The following is a 21,892-nucleotide window of genomic DNA, read 5'->3' as shown; positions in this document are numbered from 1 at the left end:
CTGGCCCCCTCCAGCATCCTCCATTTACTGTCATTGCTGCCGTATTTCATTTAACCTTTATTTCATTTTTACAGAATCCCGTCTCAAAGTGAACTCAAACGAGGGCTTCTTTACCCATTGAAACAGTTTCCAGTATGTTGGTCGCAGTCTCTGGCACAGTCACAAGGACGACAGCCATTTTCTCCAAAGCCCCAGTAGCCCATGAGACATCTATCGCAGTTGGGGCCCGCCACACCTGGCTTGCAGTAGCAGAATCCCGTCTTGGGGTGGCATCGCCAGCTTCTGCTGAACGTTGCGTTGGCTGAACCCATTGGCTGGCAGGAGCAAGCTACGGAGATATGGTAAGAGGTGACTGAGATTACGTGCCCAGGGGTCATCTGGTTATGTGACATTTTTGCAAAGCTTATAAATTCCTGCCCTCCTCCTGATGCTCAGTGGTTTTATGTCAGAACAATGTAGGTAACCTACACTTGCAATACTTTTTATCTTTTTAACTCCTTAAGCACAGCAAGATAAATCCAGCTGGGACCCTTTTGTGTGTGAAAGTCAATTCTTTCCTGGTACACAAATCTGGGACATACAGGGTTTTGAAGCAGTGGCAGGAGGCCTCTATTGTGTGTTCATTTTTCAGATGGCTTGCAGAAAGGTTCACTAGCATGGATGTAGTCCCAAATGATAGCTATTGCCTGCATTTTTTTCCTGTGAACACAGACAGCACAAAACTAGTGTTTCCTCTGGGGCTAGATGTGGCTTATACAGGTGGTTCAGATGACCTGAAATATTTCTTCAACGTCTGCTTCTATGTAATCCACAGATTTATTTCCCTGTGAGTTCTAGTGGACATTTTACCATGCAGGAAAGCTGATGAAATGTATTGTACAAATAAACTTGTTAAAAGGAAACAGAATGAGAGAGGATCTCTAAACTCGCTAGACGTATTTTACATTTAGCTGAAGAGCAATATGAGAAAAACACGAGAGATTTTCCTAATGCTATGGCCAGTTTAACACTGGCCTGAGCAACTCAAGACAACTTGACAGTAAAACAGTTACTTACAGCTCCTATGGGACACCCACCACCTTCAAATACAACAAACTGTCATAGTCCCATGCCACCACTACATTCCCAATGTGACAGCATTAGGGAATAAGGTAGAAAATCATATCTGTGTCTGTTTGTACCTACGGTGATGCAAAGCCAGGCTCAACGGACTCCTCATCAGGGAAGAGGCTAACTGAGATGGTTGAGCCTTGTGCCAGTGGCTCTATGTGGGTAGAATACAAGCCATAAACATACCTACTCATTTTTCCTATTCAAATGTTTGATTAAAATGAGAACTGAGCTGAACTCCAGGCCTTCGTATTTCAGCTTTTTTTTTTTTAATAGCAACAAAGAAGTTTGCCCTGGTTTTTCCTCGTAGCAGTGTCTGAAGAAGAAATATATCACTACATCATCCATCTGAAAAAGGGAGGAAATAAAAATCTTGCGGCCAAGCCCTGCTTTAATAGAGATTTTCAGTAAAATGTTGGACACCCAAGGTGTTTGGATAGCTTGGATCAGGGGCCAGCCTTCTGGATGCTTATCTGAACTAAATACAATCTCCAAAGCTTTTGAAGTTTGCCCATCATTGCTGCTAATCAAACTACTTTTCTTCATGAGCTCACAGACAGTAGAACAAATGAACACTCTGATTCCACACACATCATTTTCCAAGGGGGGTGTATATGACTACAAAGAGTGTTAACTGTAGCAAGCACAGATTCACTTTTATCTGCAACCTCACTTTTGATGCTCAAGAAAAAATATCTTTCAAAAACATATGAGAAAAAGGGTGAGCAGTTTTGTTTAATAGGCATTTCTCTTATGATCTGCTTACTACGTAGTTATTTTTTTCACCATGCCCTGTGTTCTTTATGCCAATATTTTTAATAATATTATTACACTCTGCTGTAGACAGATCTCAGTCAGTTGTTTTCAAGGGACACTAGCACAATAGCCTAAGGACAAAAAATAAGCGTGCTGTCATGGGCAATGTACTCAACACAATGAGCTGGTTGGCGGATGGCAGCAGGCTCGCCTGTTTGCCACAAAGCAGTCTTGACTTTGGGAGCAAACCCAGGGATTTTGCTGTCAGTTCTGGAGAGCAGGTGTAACAATGAAGTGCTCATTAGCACTGACAGTTTCAAAGGCAAGTTCTGATTTGTTGCTGCTCAACTTGAATTACTTTTGCCCAGATTTTTCTAGGACTGACTACATCACCCTAAAAAAGGAGACAGTTCCATCCAACACTGAAAAAAAAAAGTCATAGAATTGGGGACAAGGAGCAGAAACACATGTTTCCTTTACTGCAGACAGGTCTGAGCCACAAGCAGTGGGACGTTGCCAACATCTATGTTGGCCTGAATCCAGATTTCTGATTTCATTCTAGTATCTCCGTATCTAAGATCTACCTGTGGAGTTTTCACAGGGAATTTCTCATATTTCTGCAACTTCTGGATCTGTCTTTATTTTCACCTTCCGGTGTTCGGGTTTTATCAGCTAGGGTCACATGACAGATGGGTAAATCATTAACATCATTGGCCTACCTGTCACCAACTGAGACAAGATTCCAATTCAGGATGAGACCTTCACCCACCTTATCCCTAAGGGAAAGTACTGCAGGACAGTGACTGACAACACTGACAGAAACTAATAAGGAGGTAGAAAAAATGCACGTTGTTTTGGCTTTTTTGTTTTAGTTATTTCTGGGCTGCAGTTCAGGAAAACTAATGTTCCCAAACGAACATATTCCCCAATTAGAAACAGGGACAGCCTTCTGGTGGATCAGAGAGCAGGCCGGATCAATAAATGTACAACACTTTCAGATGAGTTATACAAGTGGCTTGCAAATGCTTTACTCAGTCTGTGTTTATTTAGCATTTCAGCTTGGGTGTGTACATTGTCTGGCTTACAGAGTGTTATGGCCAAAATCGTTGTGCATCTAAGGAAACTCCCAAAATAAGAGCTCACATGTCACATGCTGAAGGGGCAGCTGACGATGACTAGGTTTTATCTGTTCAATAGTATCATAGATTTGCAGATAAGCCTTACAACTAAAGAAACAGAAAAGCAAGCTTCCAAAACCTCATCCTTTTACATTTCCCAATATTTAACAAAGATTTTTTCCCTGCTGATTTTTGCTTCTTTCCTCTTGGCATACCCTAATTTTCTCTATCCGCCTCCCCATCTAACAAAACACCAGCCAACATGACAATAGCTTTGTTTGTCAAAGGCATCATCAATTATGTTAGGGACGGTGTGCAGACAGTTCTGGCTCAGAGATGGCTGGTTTATATGGGTTCTCCCCTTGACAGCAGTGTAATGCAAAACACTTCACTGTGTATTAGTAGTGGCTGTCAGTCACAAAGTATCACAAAGCATCCTCTTGGCTTTTACTCTCACTCCTATCCTACGATTTTTGTTATCCGACTGGATGTAATATACTGTAAAAGAGGGAGACAAGGAATAAAAGAAAATGAATTATTCATACAGCAATCTCCACTCGAGTCCTCAATAAATCTGTCTGCCCTCAGCACAGCTGTCTTCCCCACGTTATTAGACACAGATGTAAAAATGTAATATCAGTTGCAAAAATATGATCCCCAGTTATAGGAAAATAGTAAATGCTTCAAGTAGCTCAGTGAACCTGGATGTATATCCCCTTAAACTTCTGTCTAGTATTGCATAAGAAACAGCTATGAGCAGACTGGCTCTGTGATGAAAGACAGACAACAACGCCTTTTGAATCTGAAATATACACATGTGCATCTTTCGAGCATACAAACAAATCAGAGCTGTTTTTAAAGCACGTCACATGTGGGGATTGACTCAGCCAATGATGTTTCTTAAATGAAGGCAGTAAGATAGACAGCTGTGTGTGTGGTCAGAGCTGATTAAAACAGACTGAACCAAGATGTGATCAGGCCTTTGTGATATTACAATTAAAAGTTCACTGCTCAGAAGTAAAAGGAAGAGCAGCAGAGCTTTTCAGAGTGTGTCCATGTGCATCTGGTCACATTTTAATTTTCAACCCTTGTGCTTGGAGTAAAAAAGCTTGTTTTCCTGGAGAGCCTTTCTAATGGGTCTACATGCCTGCATTTTATTTAAGCTAAGCAAAGTGTGAGTACAAAAGATGGTGCCATTTCAGAAGGATCCTTTAAGCCTCCAAATAAGCCACAGGAAAGAGCCAAGGATACAGCAGCTTTTCTAATCATTGGTTAGGAAACGATTAGGCTTCTGAGTCAAAGCTCTCATACAAATCTATATTCAAACCACTTAATCCTGTGTTGTCACCCCCAATAACAAGCAGGTGTGAGCTTTGCTCTGGCACTCTTCTCATGCTTTTCTTTTTCTTTTCCTTTTTTCCTCCCTTTTTTAATAAATCAAAACAGTGTCAAAACAAGACTCTGTACATGACCTGGCTCTCATTCACCTCCAGCTGCTAGGAAGAAGAGAAGCAAAGGGATCAGAGGCAGGCTATCTCTGCGGATGAAAAGGAATAACAGATTCACACTTACATGTCAAATTTCAACTCATTTTTTTTTTTTTTACTCCAAGGGAATGTCTTTGCAGTCTCGCATTGGAGGGTCAGCAAAGGGTGGTTTGGATAGTGCCAGGACATCCAATTGTTATACAACTTTTTTTTTTTCCTAGCAGCGATTAAGAGACAATGCTGTTCATTATTATGACTAATGCTTAAAGACTCTTTCTGGGCCTGAGCAGCGTCCTGTTAACTTTCTGGGAGCCTGAGGGGGCTGTCACAGCTGAACCTAGACTTTGCTCTGGATGGCAGAGCACTCTTCAAGCGTGCTTTCTCAAAGGGATTAGCACAGCATTTCATTCAGCTTTTTCATCAGATTTCCTTTCCCAGCTCAGTATCCACTGTACACATGGGTCAAGTTTTGATCTCCCATGGAGATTTTTCTTTTCTGACTTCAAAATTGGAAGCTGAGAACCAGGCAAAATCATCCATTCACTCTGCTGTTTGCAGTTTATTATTGCTTTTCAGCTCTTACCCAGCACGTGGGTTACTGACTATTGTAAGCCTAGTATTTTTTGTGTGGTTTTCTCAAACTGAGATGATGACTTGGAAATGGTACATGTAAATCCTGACGAATATTATGGTTCAGAATTGGCAGCTCTTCTGTTTATGATCAACAGGCCAAGGTTTGAGATAAATGTACCTGGTCTGATTGTTGTCTTTCATACATATTAGCAAGGTTAAAAAAAAAAAAACATGTAACGAGAGTTTTTAGAGTCACGCATGCTGAACAATTTGCTCACACAGATTAAAGGATGGAGAAGAGAGCCTCTGTTTTACAATTTGCACGAAGTCTTTGAGTCTAATATCAGCAGTAGTCTTAAGGAGCTGATGTCAGTGGTCCTGGAGGTGAAATCTCCCCTCTTACCAAATTAAGTCGGTTCTAACCCAGACAGTTCTGCCTGTCTACGCTGATGTTTCCATGTTTTCTGTCACTGATGCCCCTTCTGTTTCTATACGAGTGCAAGCATTGTGCACATACTGTACAGTCTACTGCAAAACTAATATTATCTAGAGTGAACTACATGCCCTTATACCTTAATATCACAAGCATTCATGCATGACTTAGCTTGCCTGTGAGGGGGTCCTACTGGCTTAAGTTATGTATAGATAAGGCCACGCTTACTTACTGGTAATAATGCCGAATCAAACCTGTTAGATTCATCTCAACTAATGGAAACTCTCTAGTGCAGGCTAATGGTCCAGAATGCCTCTTAAGTTAGGGAAAATAAATATATATCCTTTAGAAGGCAATTCACCTTGTCTATCACAGACATCAGTGTTAAAACACAATAAATCATCCCCTAGACATCCTACCGCTTCACTGACTGTACAGGGAAGCTGGAAAAGACATTTAAATTTCAGGATGGCAGCAATCTAGGCTTGAGTGCACACAATTACATTTGGGGTCCTTCCGCTGGCAACAGCACCCTCCCAGGTGAAAAGAATGCTACTGTGGCTGACTTGCATGATTGTAATAAAGCTCTCTTAACAAAGTGAATTTCTGCTTATCCCCCTGAACAATTTTTCTTTTGCTATGCAGAGTATTGGCAGGAGGCACTGAGAGGCCTGTAACCAGACCACAAAAGATGCAGAGGTAGAGCCAAGCTCTGATTTCACCCAGGCAAACTGTTCTATGGTTTCCCACACAGGTAAGCTGTGTTTTCAAATGTTTATTTCCTCTCTGCTTTTCTCCTGTGCTCCTTGACTTTAGTGGTTATGTAATATTATGCATGTTGTTGGTTACTATACCATCACCCTGGTATTAAACACAAGCAGTTCATACACAAATTCTTTCAGATACTGTAAGACTGAAAACTAATTTGGCATAACATTCTTTTCTCATTTCAAGCATTTCCTTGTAGCAAATCTGCTCAGAATAAAAACAGGACTGTATAGAGGTCATCATAACACTATGGCATACAGGGTAAATTAGATAAGCTCACGCCAGCCCTGTCTGTTGATTGGTGTTGGATGGAAATTATGAAATCAATGAGAAAGGATTGTGTGGAAGTCTGTGCTAGGCAGAAAGATACTCCAGTGGAAAGAATACAAAAGTACAGAAATATAGGATGTGTTGTGCATGGCTTAAGCAATATCACAGGCCATTACACTCAAGGGAGAGGACTTTTTGTATCCTAAGTGTTTAAGAGAAATCTTTGTGAAGACCAAACAGGCGAGAGTATAAGTGACAGAAGCTGATGTTTTCAGTGTTAGCAACTGATATCTTAGTCGGAGAGAAGACTATCCAAAGGAAGAAATGAATTCATGTATATTCTTGGATATAGCAATCTCCAAATAGATCCCAGATGGAATAAGAAGTGTGAAGTTTGGTGGGATACTCAGGAAACATCTAGACTAAGGGAGATTTGGGCTCATTCTGGCTATGTTCCAGACTGGCTGGATGCAAACTACCTTGATCCAGAGGTTATACACTCATGTTAGTGCCTGAATTACTTCCTAACACATCCTGATGAAGTGTTAATGAGGCAATTAATTTGGGCAGAGCACCCCGAGGTACAGCTGTAGAATTCAGAGATAAGTCTGAAAGCTCTGATTCATCTGTTCCCATAGGGGTATGCACCTCCTGCAGTCATTGTTGTATACGCTGCTGTTCACAGATACTGCACAATCGAAATGGAATTTAACAATATTTTTCACATAGGCTCACCATCCTCTGTCTTAAGAGAGATGCATAAGAAGTAGTTAACTAAGACATGCTTCAAATGAGAAACAGAACCACATTATTTTAAATGCAAGCACAAGAAGAATATACCTTTCATCAGAATGTAATGCACCAGAGAACTATAGCAGTTATCACAGAAATTGTGATATCACTGAGGGCTAGACACAGAAAATCAGGAAAATGACTTTTGATCAGACAACTATGGTCTAGGAATAAAAAACAAAGGAAGAATGGTAATACCAGTAATTACTTCCATAGTAGTTGATTCTTTTAATGGGCTTCCACTGTTCACTCATCTTCACCGAAGGAACAGAATCACTTACGTTTGCAGACCTCTGCAGAAGACATGGGTTTCCCTCTATCTCGGTAATAGCCTGGTTTGCACCTCTGACACCGATGTCCCTCTGTGTTATGCTTGCAGTTGTCACAGACTCCACCACTGCGTTTCCCTGATGCCAGCCAAACACTCAGATCAAAATGGCAGCTGTCAGCGTGGTTGTGACAGCGACACTCTGATGGGAAACACGGAGATGTACTTCAGGCTTATCTAACAGGCACAACAAATGATACTGTTCAAATAGTATAATATCCCTACTGTGAATCATGAAGGACGTATATCTGAATGTAGCACAATTTCTCTGCTTGCAATCTTTGACAGTCCTTTAAGAAAAAAAAATATCAAAATTCCAACACAAAGAACACCCAACCAAGAAGTTTAGCTGCCATATCTTATAGTAAGACAAGCCAATCTGATGGTATTACAAAAAACCCTAGAACACTACAATTTATGCAGTTGCAGCTAGAGAACTCTGCCTGCTGGTGAGGTGAGCGTTCACCCTGACACCCTGGATCAGTAAGCTCTCTCCCACTTACTTTTGCATTCATTTGGTGCCCCAGTTTTTCCATCTCCTGGCTTCCAAGGCTGATCATTGTATAGCGGTGCACATTTCTCACAGTGGTCCCCTGCTGTGTTATGACTACACACACACTTCCCATGGACCTGTTGGGGAAAGAATACATTCAGATAATGACAAGCATCAACATGGTGGAGTGCCCTGCCACCTCATGAGGCAGTGGGACTTCTGCACTGGTCTCCCACAGCTGGGAGCTCTATAAGGAGACCCGCAGAGCCTGGAGCTCACCTGTAGCATTACCTCTTCACACTAATGAAGAAGAGGCACAGTTAAACTTCAGGCTGTGTAAAAAAGCACTCTGCCTGAAAGTGCGTACTGTAGGCCTCCTGTGTTTTTTTTTTGTTTTTTTTTAATTTAAGAAAATTGATTCTTACATCTGTTTGCAAAGGATTCCTCTGAGAAATTATTTGAGGAAAGACGGGGCTATAGGGCTCATTCTACACCCATCACAAAAGAAGCTGTCAATTAGTGGCATGTATTTAATGCAGAGGGAGACACTTGTACTAAGAGCAGCAAACAAAAATCCAGAACCAGACTGTCCCCCCTGTGCCCTGTGGAGGATGCGTAGCACTGTAACCACCACCACAGCTCTGCCACTGCACGGTACACAAAAAGCAGAGGCTAAGATTTCATTTTGACTGCGGTGTGAATTGAATGTAATCCTTTAATCTCACCATTAATGTGAGTTACGCTTCTCCATGGTCTTTCTTGAAAGTCAGACTTCCCCTTTGCCGTCCTCCCCCAGCCCCATCCCATGTACCAGGTAGCTTGGGATCAAGACAGAAAATGTTCAAAAGAACCCTTGTGTGAATGCTCTCCCCTGCCCCCAAAGCCATCTCCCTGCAGCAATTTGCTCTGCACTGCCCTGGTTTTTAATCCTCCCAGACCAGATATGTCATGTAGCTAGCAAAGGGAATAGGCTGCAGCTGATGCCATTGCCCCTCTATGGCCAGCTGGCAGATTTGCTGCTGCACAGAGCGGTTGGCTGCTTCCTCACGGAAGACTGAGCACAGACTTCAGGGTATGCATTTCTGTCAGGGCTCAGCACCAGTAAACCTCAGGAGGATACAGCTTGTAGCACATGATGTGATGCCTCTCCAGACCTTTGTCCGGGAAAGTCATCCATGTTCGAAGCCCTAAACAGGATGACAAATTAGAGACAAACAATAATACAAACAAGCATCAATATTGGGCTTCTCCCCGTTTGAGTTTGGCTCTCCAGGCTTTTTAGTTCCCCCCTGTGGACACAGGGACTTAACAGCAATGATTCTTTTTCAGAAGCCACAGAACAGGGAAAAGGATCAGGACTGGAGAAAAAGTAAGCCTGAACCAGAACTATTTGGGGACACTATTTTTTAGTGTCCTCAAACTTTGGACTGTCAGAACTTTACAAATACTCTTTCCAAAATGGACTAGATCCAAAAATTTTAGGTCCAATCATCCCTTAATTTAAGAGAAATGCCAAATTTTGTAATGAAACACACTGTAAGTTCACTTAAAAAAAAAATAAATAGGTATACAAAATAAGCATTTATATGAAAAAGAAAAAAAAGCATGAAAGAAATAGAGATTGTACAGCTGGGAAATGGCAGAATTAAACTATGCAATCTTGTTTTAGCCTTGAATGACATGATCAAATATTCATTATTCCACAGGACCCTGTGCTTACAGTGCACAGCACAGATGGTGTGAACACTCATGAACAATTATTCAGAGCAAACAGGAAAGTTCAGTGAGGAAGGAAGAATCGAGTTGTTCTTGGAGGGTAAGTAGATGTCCATTGTCCACTGGTTTGTTTTGCTGCAAGGTGTAGTTTGTAGAGGCTATCTAGGGATGACATGCAGCGTGTAAGAGTGAAGCACAAAGGAAGCTTGTTGTCTATGATCCCTACTAGCGAATAGTTTACCAAGCATATGTGGAAGGATGGCTGGCTTAGGCTAAAAGCTAGAAAAGCCAAGGAGCCAGCAGACATGACAGCCACTGAGAAGGCAGAAGTAAATAGCTGAACTGGCATGGATTTTGTTTTGGTTTTTTGTTCGTTTGTTTTAAAGGAAGTATTAGGTCTGAGGAATATCCTTTTTAGTATAAATTAAAAAAAAAACAACAGAAAAGATAGCACTGATGGGCAGAGGAGGAGGATAACGAAGAGAAAGCAGATCTGCCTATTATCTGGGGACAAGTGTCTCATGGAAGATGTTTAGTCACTGAGAATCATCCAGGAGACTGCATTCTTAAGAGAAAATAGCTAAGAGAAGAGTGCAAGAGGAGGTGACACTAAAGTACAGCAATGGGATCGAAAGTAGAGGGTGAAATAACTCAAATAGAAGTTGAGTTGTTTCTCAGACAAGAAAGGTGATTCGTGGATGTAAGTGGCTATGACTAAAAGACTGGTTAATGGAGGAGAAATCAAGCTGTGAAGAGACTTCTTACAAGAAAGTTACAAGCAAGAGGAGAAATAAGGACAGGAAAAGACAGCAGTAAGAAACAAGAGAAACAATTTGTTCTTTTAGTGAGGAAGAGATAGGAAAGGTAGCCAGGGACTGAAGTCCAGGAAAGAACAAGAATGATATGTAGGAAATTGTCAGATAAAATAGGAAATGGGATATCTGCTCAGGGAAGGAAGAATGTGAGAATCACACTCAGCACCACAACATCAGGCATGTCTCTGACTGTTGTTCCCTGCTGAAATAAGCTATCAGCTCTCAGGTGAGTCCAAAAAGCAGGCTGTGCTCTGTGCAGGATCTCACTGGAACTCAAAGATGATCAAACCACAGTAGAGAGAATAGTCAAAGAAATACAGAATTAGGGGGAACTACACTCATGTTTTAACTTGTCCTAGAAAGCAGAGTTGAAGTACAAGCAGATAATGATGACTGGATGATTACCAGGGAAAACCAAGGACATGAATGGAAGTGGAGCTATAAGCAGAGAGTGAACACAGTAGAGATTGTGTCCTCACTGAGCACAGTGTGGGGAGCAGGGAGCTGGCACTGGGGTCTATTGACAGCCCCAGACACAGCAACCATCAAGGTAACCAGTGCTATTCAGGAGCAGCAAGAGACTGGCCTGGAAACAAACCCACAACATGAAGCTGAAGTCTGATTAGTTTATTACAGGGATTTACACGATGACATATAAATGTATTGGTACAGCAGGTGAAAGATTAAGATCCAAGAGATTTGTGTCTCACGTATCTAATATTTCACTTTAATATTCAACACGTGACACATCACTCAACGCTTACTGATCCTTAGATATGAAAATATTTAAGCCTGTATGGGCTTTTCCCCAGTGTTCATAGCTGCAATTATTTAGTACTTCAGAAACAGTACAGAATTTATTTTTCTAACACCTCTCTTCATCTGCTTCTCCTCATTATTATGCTAACTCCAGTTGTCTCCAAGGATGGTTCCCATTTGTCGGAGTGTCATTTTATTAAGAGTTCAGGTAGTCTGACCAGTTTGCTTGAAGCTGAGTGGTACATTTCAAAACTGTGCAAAATGGATCAGGGAAGTAGGTGCACTCACAGGCTGGCAGTCTGTGTGATCATACGAACTACTGCATTTCATGAAACCAGTCTGAAGCGCCGTGTGCTCAACCTGTAATGGTTTGTATTCTTGCAGTCCTGCTTTCTGAATGCTTTCAGTCAAGGTTCCTCGTGTCACTAATGCATGCGATGAGCTTTAAAAATGAAAACTGTAGCATTCAATACTAATATTCTGCCTGCTTCCATTTTTCTAATCAGTTTTTGCAAAGGTTCGAAGTTGCTGATATATTGCCAGTCTAAGGATATTATTAGTCCAGGAAAGGAACACAAATGTTATACTATATTCTTAGGCACCATCATATTAGATTTAGCAGCCATTTGAAAGTAAATTCTCCTTTTGTGTCTTGGCATAGCAGCGATTTTATAATGTAAAACCTTTGGGGGCAATCACAATTTAATGCATTCTGACTTCCTTACTGCTTCTTTCTATATTATCACTTTTTGCATCGTGCCCTGAGTCATCTGTAAACTGGACTGAGGAACTAAATCATACTAAAAAAAAATTGGTTTTTTTTTTTTCCTTTTACCTTGGCAATAATATTTTTAATCTGGTTTAATTCCCTGATCTGACTCACAGCACAGTTGTGCTGTTACAACAGTCTGCTATTGCTGCCAAAGGCTTTGATTTGTACATTTACCACCTGAGCAGCTTGAGTCATGACACAGAGGAGGTTATAGCTTCGTGGATTTTAATGCCATGATGATCAGTTCCAATCTTTTAGATCGATCTGCTACACAAAGCCATGAATTTCATCCATCTAGTTTTTCCATGCAGCTCAATACCATCTGGTTGATTTATCGTGAATAGCATAGAACCACATCCTGCTTCTGTACAACGGTTCCAAAATGATACCTGGTCACCTTTGCTTACAAAAATTATTTCACCTGAATTCTGCTCTTCAGCTGAGAAAACAAGTGGACATTTTCCATCTCTGTCACACATTTTTTTTTTTTTTATGTTTTAAACTCTATTCAGCTTCAAATAATACCCCAAGCTTCTTGCTTTCTGATTGCCCCCTTAGTTTCTTCTACCTTTTATCCTTTCAGTAAATGTTGTGGTTGTTGCCCTTTCTCCTGAGCTATTCTCAGTCTATTTTTTTTTTCCCCCTAATGAATGAAGGTTAAATTTGGAAGCCTTCCAGAGCAGAGCAACTGTTGCTGATTCGGAGAAAATGTTTGTCTTTGGGCTCTGTATTCACTTTGTAATGTCGCCAGAACAATTTTGGATACAGCAGTTTGCAATGACATCAGAGGCTGGTCCCTTACCTGCTTTTAACAAAACGGCCCTTTCTGGGTCATTTTGAATGGTTAAATAGAAAACAGTGTCTCGTTCCCTTCTGTTTATCTCACAGCTCAAATGGGCTCCACTGTATCTCCAGATGGTGCGGTGTATCTGTGCAGATTTATAATAAATTCTTCAATATCAGGTCCTGAGGAGAGCAGATGTGGCTTTTAAGAGGCCAAATAAAAAAAAAATTACTTTGAGTTCTTCAAGTTCTCAAAGACTTAAAAAAACAGGTGGCTTGGGAGTAAGTCCCAGATTACAGCGCTTGCTATGGGCAGGTTGATAGTTCAAATTCCTGCTCTAATCAGGAATGAAAAAAGCCATTATTTTCCTATGTCACTTGGTTTCTGGGGAAAGGTCTAATAAGTGCATGTGTCTGAAAACTGGTACACATATGGGTGTTTTCTGAGGGAACTGAATTTCTGGCTTGTACTTGGTCACTATGGTAAATTAAGTCCGAGGGAACTTGGCAGGGGGAAGGAAAGCTGGGATGCTGGTAGCACCTGAGACCATAATGGGTTTGGGCTCCACAGAAGAGAGTGAGCTAACTGCCACCAGTTCCAAACTCACTAAACAGGTAATGGTGAAGAAAAAAAATCTGTGAGAGTGTTTAGCTGAATATTCAGACTGGCATCACTAAGCCCCTATCTGAACAGTAACAAAGGAACAGGATAAATAGACCGGAAGAGGTACAAAATCCGTGCTTGATGTGAGGGGATACAGCAGACTAACCTCAGCCTGGGACAGTTTCAAGACACAGCTCCGTCCTCTGCCTGATTCACCTCCAGCTGTCTGTAGACACAAGCCTGGTTATGTCTTCGCCCACATTTTGCTCTGTTTTCTTCTTGTTTTCTTCCTCAGTGCTTGCTTGATTTTCATTCATTTTTGGGCTGAGCTGTCCTTTTATTTTTACCTACAGTGCCAGCAACTCCATTATCAGTCTGTAACAAACTGCGTACAAGAAACAGCTGTCATGCCGAAGTGCAGCCCCTGAGTTACAGCAGGTCACCAGATCTTGGTGATTGCCTTAAGAATGTAGAGACCAGAAAGGGAAGTGAGGCTCAATATTGTAATGGGTGAATAGCCAAATTACTGTCTGAACTTAGATAGGTTTCTACTGGTTAAACCATAGTGGTTCTAGGGTTGTGTGATTGAAAATCCACTCTCAGAGTGGGCCTGTGAGCTCTTCTCTGAATTTTTACTTCTGTATTGAGTGAACTTGGCAGCATGCATAGCTCCCATTCAAGTGAAATTATGTTGAGTAATGGAACAGATGAAGCCAAGAGAAAAATAGTTTTCTGCAACTTCTCTGCAGATGGCTGCAGTTTGGAGAGTGGGGGAAGGGCAGGCCTGACATAGCACCAAACCAGCCAAATTTGTGAGGTATCTGTCTGACAACAGGGAGAAAAAGGCAGAGAAAGTCCATGATTTAGCAGAAAACTTGTGCATTGCAGGAGAAGAATTGAAAATCCCTAACAGGCACAAAACTAATCCCCAGGTCCCTTCAAGTGCAGTGAGTAAACTAAGACAAGGAAATGTATGTAGGATTTTATAACTTTAGTGCTGAATAATATGGATTTTTTTTTTAAAACCTGTGAAAACTTTCTCCATACATTGTGTGCACCTGTTTCCAAATCACTTAAATGCAAACTCCATGTACTCACAAGGTACAACTCTAGAAATATTTGCTTAAGTTACTGGGAGATTCTGTGGGGTTGAGTGCACTGCCTGAAAGGCCTTGAAAAGTCTTGGTAAAGGACAACAACTTTTGTTCTGGAAACATGTAGGTATTTCCAGTATAGGCATCTATTCGGTCCCAAGAGAACTTAAAAACACAAAGACTTAGTGTATAAGCCCCAAATCAGAAGCTCCTATGGCTGTCATATCATAGTAACTTCCTAGTGTTGCTGGCTGCCCAGTTTAACTTAGAGATAGAAGATGTACAGTGTGTTGAGCTTCAATGAAAGACCCTCAGAAATGTGCTGTACTACAATGACGGAGAAGGGTTTGCAGAAAGTGGTGGCTGATAGCTCTGGGATAAGGAAGTTTTTTCTCCCTCTCACACACATACACACACAGATTCTTGAAGCTTTAATGTGAAAACCAATTCTTAAGAGAATTGCAAAGCATATTTTAACAGCCTTAGGATATACATACAAGTGTTTTCCATCAAATGTTTCTACTAGCAGAGTTATTGTGGTTCTTTCACACAGATAATAGTAGCAGAGAGCATAAACTCAGTGATTAAAACAAACAGGAAAACACTAATGAGAGCAATTAAGTGCTCTTAAATAGCTCATCCATAGATATTGCTTCTTATAAAAGATGCGTTTAAAGGCTAATAGTGTCAGATAGCAGTGTTTGCTATTCAAGAAATAAGAGATAATTTGCTATATGTAATATGCATGTTTGCATAGAAAGTCTACCCTGAGACCTGCTTCAGGAAAGCATTCAGGCATGAATTTAAACACCATTTGTAAATCGGCATGCTTTTCTGATTTCAACTTTAGCAGTAGTAAAAGATATTCCACAACAGTAATAAAATGCAGGAAAACCTTGTTGACCTTATAATTGCAGAATTCCTGCTGGCTGAACCACTTTGTGGATCAGATCATAAAAATTGTGGTTATTCTCTAAACCATACTCAAAACCTCATGTTGACAGTAGGAATGCCAGACGCTGTGGTGGCAAACCACAGGTTCTTAGTAGCGCTCATGGAGAACTTGCACGGACATCAAGTTAAGCACACCGAGCCCACACACCCAATTTTCAACAAGCGAAGTAAAGATGCACTACGCCATCATTTATTTTCAGGGAACACCAAAGAAGACAAATTAGCTGTCTTTCATAAGATGAAATAGCCCTCACAGACAACTCAGAAAGACAAGGGTGTTGATTTTTTTGGTTGGCCATGAACCAGCTCCTGGCAGTAACAGAGGTGTTACTTTAATATGCCAGTCTTCCATCACTATGGAACAGCAAGAGAAGAATGGGATATACAGGAAATATCTTGTTTAAATTTATTCAAGTATTCTTGAGGAATTCCCAGTGGCTTTTGTGAGAATGTGATAAAATAGGATCTTCTGGATGTGACCTACAAGACAAGTCTGAATATCCTTTTCCAGCTTTTTTAATGTAATTGTTTGAGAACGTAACTGTCATTTAGAGTTACAGTTTTGAGGTCTATTTTCCCCCAGGAAATTAGGATCTCACTAAAGTGATCTGCTGACATTAAGGAGAACCTTTCCATGATGCTTTCTGTCATCTTCTTGATCATCTCTGAACACAAATATCTGAAACTTTCTCATCCACCCACATGTACTAACAAAGTTCCTTCTAAAGTGCTTTAATCCATTGGGGGTAGCAAACACGTCAGTGAGATCACTTTCTTTTCATGAGGTTCGTATAACTCATGGCCACTTTTTACTCCATAATTCATATGATCTGCTCCTGTGCTTTTGGATCATTATGGCCAGAACTTTAAGGCCTTGTTCAGTTTTAATTTAAAAAAAAATATCAGCATAGGCATCTGTTTCTAGAATTTATTCTACGTGATCTAGAAGTTTTTGGTTTTGTTTTTTTAAAACATTCCTGACACTACTGGCATAGCTGGTATACACAGGCAACCTTTTTCTTAATAAAACCTGCTCTTTTTGTTGCCATCTGCAACGGAGTGAGTGCACTTCCTGGCAGCTCTGAGTGCTGGACATCACACAGGTTGGCAGAGCTTGGATCAGATAATGTGAAAACTTCATTGGGGGATTATCAGTAGAACTGCACAAGATATTTGAAGAGGAGATAATATTTGCAAGAGATTTGACAGCCAAGTTGCCTAGAAAATCTCTGTAGGAAAACAAGTTTTACCTTACGTAACCTACTTTATGCCAAACAAGGAATCTTACTTAGATCAGACCAGATCCTGCTCCCTTTGAAGTAAGTGGAAAACTTTCCATTTGCCTCATTGTGGAGGATAGGACCCACAGGGAGTCTAGTTTGTCTCTATAAACAGGAAAAAGAAGAAAAAGAAACATCTGAGGCAACTTGTAAGAATTTCCTGGCAGTGAAGGTACCAACAATTAACAAGTAAAAAATCCTAAAGCTTTCGTCAAAAACATTTTAATCTACATTAGCTTTCCTCTGTCCTCAGTTACTTCTCATGCACCAGAAAGATAATTGTGAAATGTTTGGCAAATGGAAAGGAATTTGGTCTAGATTCAGTATTCTGTCTGTGTGCACTTTCTGCTTTGTAAACATTGCATGTTCTGGAAGCAACCCTGGACTCAGATAAAATATGTTATCAAAGCAGATTCTAAACCTGAAAACTGTTCCATCACTTTGTTGGAGCTTAGTAAAGAAAGCATATACTACAAAGCAACACTTGTATACCCTGCAACAGCAATATGTGGGATGGGAGTACTTTCCAATGGTGGAAGAAGGCTAGGTGTATCCTGGTAGTTGTTTCCCTTATAGGGATATATTAATGCCCAACATTTAAAAGAAAATGCATCTCTCCAGTTTCTGCTGCAAAATGCAATGTCAATGGACAATTTCCCACACTGGCAAAGGAGCTACCTTAAAAAAATATGAATAGTACAAGCTGTGAAATTCAAAATTTTATCCTTAGCTATCAAAAGAAGCTATTTAAGTTGGATATGGCATCTACGTGTCTCTTGTCTTTGGTCTAAGGAAAGGATACAGAAGACAAGAAAATACCACTGTCTCTAGCAACACACCCCAAATTCAAGATATGTTTGCCCAGAAGTTTCTTGACTATTGCTTACAGTTCCCATCTTCCTTTCTCAAAATCTTTCTCCTGTCTGACGTGATATTCTTAGTAATTAATAAGGGAAATAAGATCTAGATAAATTGCACTGAGATGGTTGCATAACTAATTACAAAAAAAGCCATGTTGAAAGAGTAATTATTACTGGTCTGATGTCCCACTAAGGGATCAAAGGACATTTCCATTGTATCCTATGGAAGACTACATTATTCTTGCTCTACTCAGTTTTCGCTAATGACCTATGAGCAAACACAGGGAGTGTGCACGACACTACTTAGGATTCCAAGGTAAAGTAATCATATCCCATTTGGGGGTCAATCTGAAAATTTGCATTTGTCTTGTATCATTAGATCCTATGACACCATGGCACCTGTGATGGTAATTCTCATACAGCTGCATTTTTTAGTGGCATCCTCTGTGAAAAATCTAGATGAATGGATTGTCATGTCTGAATTGACAGATCCACAAAAAAGCTGATGAATGGCAGACCATCTAATAGTAATACATCATCTAGTCCCTCCAAAATGGAGTTGAGAAAGTGTTGGTTCAAAACTGTCAAGAAATTTGGTTTTGTCTCCTCTATTATTTAGGCTCTGTATAGTATCAGTATAGCAGTGGTACAATTATTACAAATGGAACAGATTTCTTTCAAGAATAAGAAAAGCAGACTTATAAAATTAGCACAGTTATGTTTCTTCCAAGACCTAAGTGCAGAATGATCTCAAGCTTTGGGCCTATCCCATGGCAAACAATTGCAGTTGTTTTCTACATGGACTTGTTTTTGTTTTTGTTAACAACAGAAAAAAAAAACACACATTGTATGAGGACTCTGAAATCTTTAGAGACTGAGACTGTTATTACTTACGCCTTTCTGTGGAGGTCTGCATTTTTCCAGCATTTTATTTAAGTACTTGAAAGCAGACAAGGAAACATGAAGCCGCTCTGCCTTCATGCTGTGATATCACCCACACTATCCATACAAAAAACTGTGTCTTGAGGCTTTCTCTACCCATGTGTTTGTTAAATATTAGATGTGGCCAGCAGAATGAATCAGTGTTTGTTTTTAACATCTCTTCTCTCTGTGCTGCTTTCAACACTATGTGAAAACAGAGCACTTTCCATGTCTCTACTAAGAAAGGAGTATCACAAGATGAGAATGATTGCTGTTGTAATGTAGTTTGGCTGATACAAAATGTTTCATTGGTGTTTTCCACTCAACAGCAGAGGCCTTTTCCTTCTGCACATAGGCAAGGATGTTACCATACTGTAAGATGCAGAGTTATATGCTTACCTAAATGCCCTCATTCTAGTGGATTTTCACTGTATGTATGAAAGGAAAGAGCAGCAAAATAATATGATCATCTTTACTCCCAGCTAATGTGACCCAGGAGTAGAATTTTCAATTTTGTCCACAGTTCTCTGCTCAGTACAAAAAATCAAAAACCAGGGAAGGATATGGTAAGAACTTTCCAGTCATATCAACAGAAAGAACATCAAATGTTCTCTAAAATCACTGGGGGAAAGGCGACAAGAAGGAGTCACCTTATTTTGGCTGGCACTGAGAAAGAATTTTCAAACTGTCAAAGTGAGAACAGTTAAAAAAAAAAAACAACAGCTCAGCAGGCATTCACTAGTGAATGGCTGAATGGCTTAGGTATGCCTGATCATACCTTAATGCAGGGTCTTATACCATTGTCTTCTCCAGCCCTCATCTAGGATTCTAGAGGCAGTTAAAACTCTGCAAGGCTTTTCTCACTTCCTGCTGTCCTTGAATCCCTGACTAGGCAAAGACTTGATAACATCACTGGATAATATCTGTGCCTGCACTGGATACTGGGATGCATCCACCCTCTTGTCTCCTGAGACATGACTCACTCACGAAATGCGTTTCATCAAAACGGCTTCACCTTCTGCCCCATGAAGTCACTGATGGCACAAGAAGATTCTATTCTCTTGTGACCAGAAGAAAAAAACATCCAGCCATAGTTTACAATGGTTATGTCAGTGTTATACACAATATTTTTGTTTTCCTCTTCTGATGGGCAGAGTGTTTATTCTTCTGCCAGCTGTATTCATTTAGCCTGTTATTCATGTACTTGGTTTCACCATGTGTGTATTTAACAGTTTGCAATGTGGAGGATGCACTCTTTAAACAGCTTTTCTCCACACACTTTGTCTTATGTGGGTCTATAGTTGTAATTATTAGAATCTGATTACATCACTCAGTGCTAAAATACTTTAAATTAGATTTATACCACAGATGGAACAGATTCAGAAATGATTTTGCAAATATTGTGAAAGTCATACAGTCCTAATTATCTGTTCAATATCTGCATCCGAACCTAGAAAACCTGAAAGGAAGACAATGAATATACATTCCAGAAGAAAATAAACCAAAATGTCAAGTACCATGCATTGAATGGGACAGAGATTAGCTGAGGATGTATTTCTTGGGACTTTTGTGTGAGGGTACACTGGGAATTATAAAAATGAGGGTTATTTTGGTTTTCAAAACGCATTAAAGAGACAGCCATCCTACTGGAACCAATGGAATCATTGACTAGTTTAAAGTGGCTTGAGCTCTCTCAATGATGTATGTGTTTTGACAAACCTGGATATTTGGTTAACATCATTTCCCTTTGACTGTCATTACACTTCTATTATATAATACTTGCAGCTAAACCAAAATGTTGACAGCAGTAATTACCACTGAATAGCAACATCTAAGTATGCATATAAATACTGAACAGGGGACAGTCATGGTGTTATAGAAGAATATTCCTATGAAGTTTGGCTCCTTTTACTTTTTATTTTAAGTTCTAATGAAGTTTAAGCAAGTTGAAAGGTACTAAAGTCTACTAAATTATTAAATGTCATGAACTCACCACATTTTCCACATCTCCTGTCCTGTTGGCAAGTTGACATTCTTCTGCGTGCCCATTGCAAAAGCAGCTTCCTCGGATGATCAGGTCATAAATAGCATAATGGGCAAATCTCTGAGGTTTCTCTACCAATCCCAAACCACGGCATGGACATTCCTGCCTTTTTAACAAAAGGAGGCGGAGGTTGGTGAGTTTCAGGAGATCTTGAGCCTCAGGACTATAGGGGTCTTCAATCTTGTTAGATGGAGTTAAGACACGATAGATCACCTGAAAGACAGAAGATCCACACTCAGGAGGAGATGTAGGAATCTGCATACACAGAAAACATCCTGAGATGATGTTCAGGAAAAAGTAATAGATCCTACTGAGAAGAATCTGCATTGACAGTTGTCTGGCTGTGACTGATCTCTGAGCATGAATGCAGAGTTACCAACCGGTGGCCCAGCAGCAGCACGTGACTGTAACTGCTTTCATCCCATTGTATGCGCAATAGGAAACCAAGGTTTATTGGCATTAATACAACAGTAATGCCATCCAAATTTCTCAAAGCATTTTAGGCACATGGCTCTACCACGAGTTCCAGAGTCAGGTAAACTAAGGCACTGAGGAGATCTGTGACGGAAGTGAGAACTGTGATCACACTTTTGGCATAGTCCCTTAGACCATGTACCAGAAAATACAAGTTGGCCTAGGGTGAGTAGGCATTGAGAGAAACCAGTTTTCAAGCAAAGGAAGCCAGTTTATTCATTGGAAGAAGAGAAATAGCTACACTGCAATGAGCTCACAGGACCGCAGGGCTTTGTGCGCACCAGCTGTCGGCAAGTCGTAACTTTGGGTTCTTTGGCCCTGTCTTGTAAGTGGTGACAGTCTCTGTCTGACTAACTCCATTAGGGGAGTGAAAGCTTTGTTTCCATATGGATTCCCTCTTTCCCTCTGGTTTATTTATTTATTTTTTGTTTCTTTCTTTCTTAGTTGGTGAACCAAACAATTTAAACGCTTGCAGCATATAAAATATTTCCTTTTGCTCATAGGATCCAGAAAAGAGCTTGTGGTACATGCTTGGAACATAATTCTGTTGGCTGTTGATGGCACGTGGGGAAATAAATCCCCTTAAATCAACAGAATCAGCTGCCAGGCTCTGCACAGAGCTACACCTGTCAGTAATGCAGTGAAGGCAGCGGTGCATTTCCCACCTGCCTGCAGCATTTTCTGTTTG

At 40.5% G+C, this 21,892-nt stretch overlaps 2 protein-coding genes across 2 annotated transcripts in view; one reads left to right on the top strand and one right to left on the bottom strand.

Annotated features, from left to right (window-relative positions):
* The window catches only part of LOC110404801 (netrin-4-like), a 48,273-nt gene that overhangs the window by 8,796 nt on the left and 17,585 nt on the right, over window positions 1–21,892 (bottom strand). The window contains exons 3-6 of the mRNA XM_021409506.1: window positions 20,680–20,943; window positions 8,139–8,265; window positions 7,589–7,777; window positions 115–328 (exon numbers count right to left, since the gene is read on the bottom strand). Coding sequence (XP_021265181.1) covers window positions 115–328; window positions 7,589–7,777; window positions 8,139–8,265; window positions 20,680–20,943 — 794 coding nt within the window. The remainder of the gene's footprint in view (window positions 1–114; window positions 329–7,588; window positions 7,778–8,138; window positions 8,266–20,679; window positions 20,944–21,892) is intronic.
* The window catches only part of UROC1 (urocanate hydratase 1), a 75,666-nt gene continuing 53,980 nt past the window's right edge, over window positions 207–21,892 (top strand). Inside the window, exons 1-3 of the mRNA XM_021409505.1 lie at window positions 207–341; window positions 6,123–6,231; window positions 9,835–9,944. The gene's annotated coding sequence lies outside the window, so the exon portion shown is untranslated. The remainder of the gene's footprint in view (window positions 342–6,122; window positions 6,232–9,834; window positions 9,945–21,892) is intronic.

This window comes from Numida meleagris, chromosome 11, assembly GCF_002078875.1.
Source record: "Numida meleagris isolate 19003 breed g44 Domestic line chromosome 11, NumMel1.0, whole genome shotgun sequence".
Taxonomy (NCBI): domain Eukaryota; kingdom Metazoa; phylum Chordata; class Aves; order Galliformes; family Numididae; genus Numida; species Numida meleagris.
This window is presented reverse-complemented; position numbering and strand designations above follow the sequence as displayed.